The following is a 10,412-nucleotide window of genomic DNA, read 5'->3' as shown; positions in this document are numbered from 1 at the left end:
GGTGGCTGACTCCATGATGCATCATACTGCTGTGTCTTGACAAGCACAAGTTTCTAACCACTTCAACCATGATGACCGAGAAAAAGAGGTGCAAGCTGCAGACGTGATCAGGAAGCAACAATCTGGAAAAAAGCGTCACACAATTTTTTTTCTTTTCTTTTGGACGGTAAGTGTTTTTGCTTTTCTCCTTGACCTATGTGAACCACACTGTTGCTTCATGTGGATTGGTCAGTGATGAATGTGACTAGTAGAGCTATAGTCCCATCAGCAGTTGTATATTTTATGAAAATATCTCAATTGGATCTATGGATATATGGAAACATTTATCTGACATGCCTAGTTAGGGATGATATCTTGTAAAACAAAAAAAGGCAAAAAAAACGACCCAAATTGTTTACAATGCTATATTTGGCATACATTTAACTTGTTGAAATCTGTACATATGATTTTTAAAATTGATTTCTTAAAGGTTATTATTTAATGGTGCGTTTGATAAAAAAATAGTGGTTTTAGGTATAGGTGCGATTGCAATACTAACTTTAGCCACTAAGTGTCACTGTAGCACGTCTAATATCGCGTCCGTTTAAGTATCTCTTCCACAATTCTGCTCCTGGTTGGCTTCTACTGTACGTGTGCGTATGTGTGTGTCGGATAGAAAGTCAGCCCGGTTTCCAGCTGAGTGCTCACGCTCTCTCTCTCTCTCTCTCTCTCAGTACGTGCGTGTGTGCGCGTATGTGTATGTGTTGTGACTATTATCCATTCTGCTCCCAGCTCGAGAATGGCCAGATTCACTCAGACTGAAACAAGAAGGCAGCACCACCACCACCAGCAGCAGCAACAGCAGCAGCATCCTCAGCATCCTCAGTATCCTCAGCATCCTCCTCCTCTTCCTCCTCTTCCTCATCCACCTCCTCCTCCTCAGCGGCATCCCGCTCCACACTCCTCCAGCCTTCTCCTCAACGGACCGAGCCCAGCACCAGTGCTCCTGATCCCACCACAACAACCCCAGTACCAGTACCAGTACGCCCAGATCCCAGTGCCCAAATCCATGAACGGCTCGGAACCCATTTCACTTCATCCGGACGGAGGCGCCATGAAGGACCAGGATGCCATTAAGCTGTTTATCGGGCAGATACCGCGGAACTTGGAGGAGAAGGACCTGAAACCCCTTTTCGAACAGTTTGGGAAGATCCACGAACTGACAGTTCTCAAAGACCGCTACACCGGCATGCACAAAGGTAGAGTGGGCACGTTTTTTTTATATATATATATCTTCCATACTTCTCTTTTGACAACCACGTTCAATTTCACTTTTGTTTCTCCACGTGACACTGCGCGTTACGCACTCCGTTGGCGCAATTTACGCGCACGTTCCCCCATGGTTCGCCAATGATTTTGCCTCTATTGTATCCTTACATAGGCGATGAATGGTATTCGAATTTTATTCCATGTGTCCCCCGCCCCCCGTTACCCCCCACCCCCTCGAACATGCTCCTAAGTGGGGCAGAGGCGCTTGCGAATGATACATTTTTAAAGAGCCAGTAGCTTCTTTTCATCATTTATTCAACCATTTGCGTTCTTTAACATCATGGAACCCTCCATATACGTGCTAAAATCACTTCAGTGGCTTACAGTATATAGATGGGTGCCTCGACCCCTTAAAAGTGTGACAACTTGACTGATGTCTCCACGGAGAATGGAGACCCCCTCCCCCCCACACACACACACATGCTGCTGATGCTGAAGTGGGAGGCTGCCTGGGTGTAAATCCACGTTGCTCTGCACTGTACACACTTGACAACTTCCACCTTCCGTAATGAAGTTGGTTACCAAGGGTAGAGCGCGGTGTGTAAATCAACAAACGGGTTGGGGTGCTATGAGTATGGGTGGGGGGTTCAGTTATTGCATTTTGACATATTTAATCTGAGATGCTTGTATTAGAAAAAAGTCAATTCAAAGTTTAATGTATTTGGATTTTCAAAAAGTGCTTGGGTTATGGATTGGTGGCATTTTTTTTAAAACTTCAGGTAACTCCAATTATTGACATAATACAATTAGATATGGAAATGAAAAGGTTTTTTTGGGGTACTTTAAATTACTAGTGAGTCCATTGGTGGATTTAACTGTTTTGGTTAGTAGCATAGTTTTGTTGAGCAGATAAATGTTACATTTCTTTTAAAAAATGATGGTGTGGGGTTCATTTTCATGAATGGAGAAACCCTTCTTACCATTTTTTAAAATAATTGCTGCCGACAATCTATCAAACGGCAGTAATTTTGCCCACCTCTCCATCGATGACAATGATGTATGACTCAGGTTAATTTATACACCATACGATGTATACAATCAAGTATGGTTTAACTTTCCATTGCCACCATCAGGTCACTTTTTCTTCTTAATTTACTCAATTTATAAACTTAAGTAGTTCTTATACCCAAACAATTTGCTTAACAAGTAGATCAAGGGAGAAAAATAAATCCCTCTTTACATATCTCAAACCAAAGGATAATTGTTTACGGATAAAAATAGTCTGGATTATAACATTTATTTCTGTGTGAACATCACAAAACTTCCTCTGCATGTTATTCATCTCTTCTCACTTTTCCCATGTCTATTTTTTGGGATACAAAGAAAAACCTATCAAAAAAAGCCATTTTAAAAAGCCTCATTAAGTTCTTAGATGACGCATGGCCATCGTTGTACATTTAGTATTCTACGCACAAGTAGTACTCTCATGCTTTTCATTTATTCAGTCATAGGCATGCGATTGCGCGCTGGCGTGTATGCCAACACGTCCAGAAGTGTCATTGCCCCGTGTTGCGTAATGATTGCACTATTTAGCTGTCGAGTGATTGTGGCTCTGTTGCCAGAGAACTTCAGTTTCTTAAGTGTGATTGGATAGAGAGTGAAGAGAGTTTTCAAAGGGGAATTATACTAAAGGTTGGACAACATAGATGCAGTAATATTCTATGTTGTTTTCCCACATTGGTTTTAATGACAATCCTCCCAATGACAAATTGAATGGATGTGGATCGTCGTCCATAGCAACCAATGAGTTGAGTGCATTTTTTGGGAATATAACATTGTTTTACTCTGCCCAGTTCTTCATTTTGGTTGAAAAGTATTGAATCTTTTGCAACGTTTATTACAGAAATTCAGCATGAACACCATTGAAACCGGAGTTCATTGAAAACTCTGGAAAGCCCTTGAAACATGAATTTGGGAGGCTATTTTAAAGGAAGCAACACAACAATGTGGGTATAAATTTTGTTAGAAAAGACACGAGTAATCTGACATTTTGGTTCAAAGCAGCCATTTATTTTGGGATGATTTTAGTCATTTCAAGCCTATATTAGCCCAGATTTTTTGCCCTATTATATAAACAAATGACAATGATCATCTCATTATTAAAATGCATTTAGACGTCTGTCTTGTAAAAAGCAGCAACATTACCCTATAAAATACTTTCCTATGTTGTTATTTTACATTTAAATGGAATAATTACCAGCACAATGTGTAATCACTCCAATTGTAGTTAATCCTGCAAAATAAGGTCTTTCGCAATGAAAATCAAAGTGACTTTCTTTCCTATTATGGGCTAATTAGGTTTGTATAAGCAACTTAGTAAGTGACAATTCTTGACGTGATTAACGATACAAAATCAATTTTTCATGTCGCTGTCCATCCCTCCCTGACATTGTCTTTATGCACAATAAATGATGGTATTATGCAAAATGGATTACACGGTATGGATCCTGATGGAGAAAATGGTTATCACCCTCACAAGGACGCTTACACAGAGACCAAACCCCCCCCTCTAAACACACACATGCACACATAATCAGCAATTTGCAGTTGTTCAGCACTTTTGATTGCAATTTGGTCCAACTTGTCCTTTTGTCTGTGATTTTCTTGCATGCATTTTTTTTGTCCGTGTTAATCCACTAGGGAGAACATGGAATTAGTTTGTAAAGCGTGATAATAATGCATGGCCATAATAAGTTGACTCGGGAGGATTAGTAAATGTGCATTGTTTGAAGCGGCTCTCCCTTGGGTGTTTAGCCGGTTGCCTCCCTAAACAGTGGCTGCCTCTGCCAATTAAATATTTCGCCTAGTCTACCTCCTCCTCTTCCTCCTCCTCCTACGATGATTAATTCTTCCCACGATGTCCGAGGCCTGCCAATTATTGTTTTGCCCGATTGGTATTAATAGGTAAAGAGTTTCCTCATGTAGAATACATCATAGATAGGGGAAGAACTTCTCTCTTTGGCGCCAATTATAATTGCTGCCGTGTAGTGGATGTGTACATGCTAAATGTAGGAGATTAATAAGCCTAGACATTCATGTATAGTGTATATATCTTAGCAACATATCATTTATGAGACAGGCTGGCAGGAGTATGTGGGATGGTGAATATGGTAGAGCTGGGCTTGGATTAAGTAGAAGAAGGAAGCCAGGCATGGAATAAGTAGACAGGTAATGTTTAACAGGAGAGGAAATGTAGAAAAGAGAGATCAATAGGGAGAACAATGCAATGCAAAGAGAAGACATTTCTCAATTGAGCTGTATGATATAACCGGAATATTTTGTATGTAGAAGCATTCATAATTAGAGATACCGTATTTTCATGACTATAAGGCGCATCGCGTTATAAGGCACACCCTCAATGAATGACATTTTTTTTCCCTATATAAGGTGCACTGTATTATAAGGCGCACTGCCTATTTTGGAGAAAATTTAAGACTTAAGTGCGCCTTATAGTCGTGAAAATACGGTAATTGCTATTGACTTCCAGGTATGAAGCATTCACTACAGAGTCACTTCTAGAGCCAGCCATTGTTGATGTTTTGGATTTTTTTGTATAAAATCTTGCAGTGGGGGAGGAGCTATATGATGGAAGATTTTGTAAACTAAGATGGCTGATCTGCATATTTAACAGTATTGTTTCGGTTCAGGCATTTGTGTTTTTTTTAATATCCGACAGTGGTGGTTTTTCGTTTTTGGTTTTCTGTTTTTTTCATATATTTTCATATATAAGGCGCACTGGATTATAAGGCGCACTGTCTATTTTGGAGAAATTGTAAGACTTTTTAGTGCGCCTTATAGTCGTGAAAATACGGTACTACTACTAATGTATACCGCCCTCAGATGACATGAAACTTTTCAAAAATTGTCTAATTTCAGATGCATTTACTGTATACTTACTACACCATAAGGATGAGTGATATTTTCCATTTATTTCATAGGCCACACCGGCCATGCTTGTTTCAATGCAGTCAGAAAAGTCAGCCCAGATATTGCCACAGACTGCAAGCCAAGATGGAGCATATAAAATCATAGAATAATCTAATGAAATATTTATTCATGTTTTTTTTGTCCTCCCTCTGAGCTGCCACCGCCGTGGATAGCAGTTTCTCTGTGGGCTGCCGTCCCCAATAAAATAAAATAAAACAATGGAGGATATAAACAGGAAGATTTTTATATTGTCGGGTCTATACTGAAACGTGTTGATAGAGTGCTGAATTTCATCTCAAGATATGATTCAATAATTTGCATGCACTCGTCGTATATTGCTATTCTTAAAAAAATGTCAAGATGACATGGATGGCATTATATTGCATCCGATATTTTGAGTTGGGATGGAAATTTAATATTACATGTACACAAAGTTATTTGGCAATAGTGTTCCCTCGCTTATCGCGGTTAATGGGGACCGGGACCCCCCACAATAGCTGCATTTCCGCGAAGTAGGCGTGCCCCTTCAAAAATGCTTAAAGAAACGTATAACACGTGCACAAAAGCACCACCAAGCAAAAACATCATAGTAGTCCGGATGGAGGATCTTCTGCAGTTTTTTTGCACGTAAGAAACATCGTTATTGGGAGTTGGTTTTTTTGGGCGGTGAAGATGCGCCTGTAAACAGCCATGATGTCATCAATGCCATTCCTGAACTCTCACCATGTTATTGACCATTTCTTTGGCCTTTTTTTGATGCAATTACTAATTCCTATTGAGTATTTTGTTTGCACCTCTTGTAAAATGATGTAATTTATAATTTTAACTTAATATCTTTAATTTTTTTTCTTGAAAAAAATCCGCGAAGCTCTGAGTCCGCGATAGCTGAAGCCCGAAGTAGCGAGGGAACACTGTAATCTTAATTTCCTTAAATATGTATTTCTAGCCATGACAAACCACAAAAGCCAAATAGTCCTGGCTTTGTTTACTATATGGCGAATGAGTACATCAAATTACTGCAAACATGCAAACTCCACACATGGTTGGAAACTACCTGGGTTTAAACCCTCGATCTTAAAACTGCAAACCGGACATATTAAACCACTTGGACAAGCCGGGATTAGACCCCAAGAAAAAATTTAAACTCATTGCTTCCCAGTTAAAGTGATAGACATCCAATATATTTGAGGAAGTTTGGCATTGATCATTTACTGGATGTTGGAGATTAAATTCTTTCTTGTCTTTCAACATTTGCAAGTAACTTGCCAGTGAAATTTTGGCACTGACAACATATTCAATAATTAATTTTCCCTAGCTCATTCATCAGTGTCTCATGTCACTCGAAGTCGTCTATCCGCATGCTCCCCCTTTTTTTTAATCCATCTTGCTTGATGTATTTTTCATGCGACAATGGCGTGCAAAACAGTACTAGCTAGCATTTAGACTCATTTTCCCGCTTCTGTCTTTTTGTCATTTTTACAGTGTGGTGAGCAGTGCGTGAAAAATAACCTTCCGCAATATATTCACAGTGTCTTATTAAAGGACAGCGAATTAATTCCGGCAATGGAGGATGCTGGGTTGTCTTATTTTTGTGGCGGTTCACTTATCTCGTCTGAAGGTGGACTTGGCAGGAGCGAGCTGCATTCTCATTCACGCTCAAAGGTCACTACTGTTTTCTTTCGGAGGCACAGAAGGGAAGCCTGTCTGTTTTGCATGGTCGGCCTATCGAAGAGGCCCGTTGGCTTGAGAGTTAGAGGAGGATGAGGAGGAAGAGTTGGAGGGGTGGGAGGGGGATGCTTTCCAGAACAGCGTGAGCTCTTTAATGTCATGTTGGAGCCTGGCTTGATTCATTTTGCCAGATAATGAAACAAGGCAGAGTAGGGGATGATTTTTTTTTTTAAAGGCAATGTTTGGTGCTATATTTTTTTTAGTCATAAAAGACAAAGTTGGGGACACAATTCTTAACCATCTAGAGTTCACTAAGGGTGTTGGATTTGGACCAAAAAGAATAAATAAATGAAATATCAATCAAACTTATTACCATTTTGATGTTTTGGTACAATTCTGATGCTGGAGCATAGACATTTAAATGATTTTTTTCCCCTAAACATCTTGGAGAGATTGTTGATTTGGGTTTTATATCTTTTTGTCTGTCTGTCTGATTTGACAATTCGATTTAAATGAACATGAACAGTAATTTTTAGATAGGAGAATTGACCTGTAAATGTATGTGCCACCATTACCCAATGCATATTTGCCCCTAATAAGGAGTTTTATATTGCAGAGTGGCAAACCATATCTAATGGAAATGAAGTTATGATAAGCACCTTTCCAGATGGCTGTTCAGTACCAAGGACAGCGTACATGTTGTTTGAGATACGTTTTTTACTAGGCTTGACTGACTTTTGACTTGTATCTGCTGATGTCACCTCAGCCAATTAGTCAATCTTCATTATAGATCTGGCTCAGGTTAAGTCATAACTGTAAATAATTACTGTAAAAAATTAAAGAGAACTAATGATATTTTCATTTATTTATTTGTTGAAACAAGAATTTTGAGTTACGACTTGGTTTATAAAGCAAGTTCTGCTATAAATACATACTTGTATCCTCCTATTAGTAAACAAAAATGCCATTGATGTCTACTTCCTATCTTAGCTATGTTTATTCTGCACTAAGATACAATTCTACCTATTTTGTTAGTAATGGAAACTGAATTTAACCAAGAAAAGCAAGGCAAATCCCTAATTTTTGGATGAATGTCAGCTCTTTGAAGCTCCTTTGCTATACACTGCAGCTATAAATAGAAAGTGTGTGGTATTTCCAAAAAATGGGTTAAGTTGCCGTCCGTCACTACTGGCGTGACATCACTGATTTGCTACCAGCATCCCCCGAAACACTCTAGCTAACACTATCTATCTATCCATCCAAATAATTGGCATATCTTTTTTTTGCTCTCATTTAAACGTGAAATAGACATCAATGCAATTAGTACCCTTGATTCTGCTTGTTAATGCATGCTAATTAGTTCAGCTCTCTAGCTCAAGGATGACATGAGATAATTAAAAATGATTTTTTTTTAGGGATTGCAGTCAGGATTAGTGCCTGTTTTAAAAAAAAATGTTTTATTATTATTATTTTTGTACCTTTTCACCACCACAAGTCTTATTACTTTACTCATCCCCCCCATGTCTAAGCACTCTTTGAAGTCTCGTCCTTTAAAAGGTAGCTTTCAATTTGCGGAATCAAAGCGACTGAGCACCTGATCCGATTGTTGGCAGACAGCTCGACGCCCGCCGGTCATTTGTGATTGTGCCTCCTTTCCTCTGATCAATCGATTCTTCCTTGGAGGTTTAAATGGCTCAAAGCCGGCGTGCATCGGCAGGAGTGTCACATCTAATAAACCTACCATGCAAGAGAATATACTGTTGGTTCACCTCTTAGGTTGCACAGCTTTCCCCATAACCACTGTAGTAATACTGTTTTCTTGACTACACCCTTTCCAATTTTGGGGGTTCACATTATGAAGGGAATTATGTAAGAGTAAGTTATTTCAGAAAGGTGTCTATGGTATTTTTGGCTGTTTTTTTGGTTGTTTTATTGATTCCCCTCATAAGCCCTCACTTCACCAATATAATTTTGTCTATTTCATAGCCTTTAATAGTAGTTTTGCTTATGGTATATTTCAAATGATATATTATTCATAACATAACACTTGAACGTTGTCAAAAAATTAGATTTGGTGATTGAATTAGTCATTTACTCTATAAGGCAGCTCTGTTGGCATAACTGACCCGGATTTAATTTGTAATATACAGTGTCACACAATATTGTTCTTCAGTCTTTAGAGATGTAGTTTGGTTATTGGAGAGTCGGAGAGAGAGGGAGAAAAAGAACAAGGCAATGGCTATAAATGATGATGTAATTTATTGTGTTCTGACACCTAAAAAAATTATTGGCCATTACAGTAAATAAATGGGATGGTAAGTCGATAGAGTAAAAACTATTATTGGTCATTTTATATATCACATTATAAGTCAATATGGTAATTATCTTGACAGGTATAACTGGTTCTGATGTCAGTTGGACTTGATTGATGGGAAAATATGATTTTTAAAAAATATTTAAAGCTACCTGGACAACAAAAACGATAGCCATTTTATGTATATGATGATTTGTGATATAGTAAAACCAATCGTTAGTCATGGAATAAGTTGATATAGTAATAACTATTGTTGGCTATTTTAAATATAAGACGAAAAGTCGATATAAGGATTGTGGATAGCCGATTGTTATTGAGTTTTTGACAGAAAAGCATGTTTTCAATGCAGATTTCAATGGATTTGCTCCTTTATTGATAACCAATTGTTCCTGATTTGATAGTTGAATTAACATGCTAATATAAATTCTCATTATGCTAGACAAAATCACAAGGAACCATGCTATTACAGTAAAGGTATTCTACGTCTTTCCAAATTTTCCTGGCAGGGTTAGAAGGTGGTGCAATGTATTGATTTTTAGATAGAAAAAAAAAAGAGTAGAAAACAAATCTGCTTGTTTGCAGGAAGGGAGTGACATGTCAGGGCTGTAGACTTGGCAGGTTGACTGTCTTTGGCCTCCCAGAAGTAAAACGGCAGGAGGCGCTAAGTGGCAAGCAACCTCCACATTATTTACAGCTCTGTGAAAGTCCATCCATTAACGGTGTCAATTAGCTTCCTCATCGGGGATGCAGGTGGCTGGATGTATTTATAGTTCTGGCACTGACTTTAATAGCAAAAGCAGGCTAGAGTACCCAGGGAATCAACCAAAATATAGATTGTATTTAAAGAGCACACCGTAGTCATGCTCTCAGGCCAACATAGTCGCGTAGTGAAAGAATTTTGGCCCACTTGGGGATGGATGTCCACTTCAATCTGTCATGTCACTTCCCAAAGAGGCGCCAATCCCCCGACAACTTTATTAGGAGCTTGTTGGAAATGGAATCTGGCCCGTCCCATAATGTTGTTATCCCTGCAGAGTATAGTCTTAAGTATTGGGAGAATTACTCCCTGCCTTACCGTGTCAGTGCATCCTTTTTATGATGGCTTCTTTACCCCAATATTGATCTTCCTTGGAGTGTAGGCAGAGCATCTCAAAAAGAATTTATTGCCTTTGTCAGCCTTATTAGGCCACGCACG

General features: G+C 38.8%; 1 protein-coding gene across 1 annotated transcript in view; it reads left to right on the top strand.

Moving 5' to 3' along the window:
• The first annotated feature begins 732 nt into the window (after positions 1-732).
• celf5a (cugbp, Elav-like family member 5a) overlaps positions 733-10,412 on the top strand; it is a 198,668-nt gene continuing 188,988 nt past the window's right edge. The window contains 2 exon segments of the mRNA XM_077716454.1: positions 733-774; positions 776-1,238. Coding sequence (XP_077572580.1) covers positions 733-774; positions 776-1,238 — 505 coding nt within the window.

The sequence above is a fragment of the Stigmatopora nigra genome, chromosome 5 (assembly GCF_051989575.1).
Source record: "Stigmatopora nigra isolate UIUO_SnigA chromosome 5, RoL_Snig_1.1, whole genome shotgun sequence".
Classification (NCBI taxonomy): domain Eukaryota; kingdom Metazoa; phylum Chordata; class Actinopteri; order Syngnathiformes; family Syngnathidae; genus Stigmatopora; species Stigmatopora nigra.
This window is presented reverse-complemented; position numbering and strand designations above follow the sequence as displayed.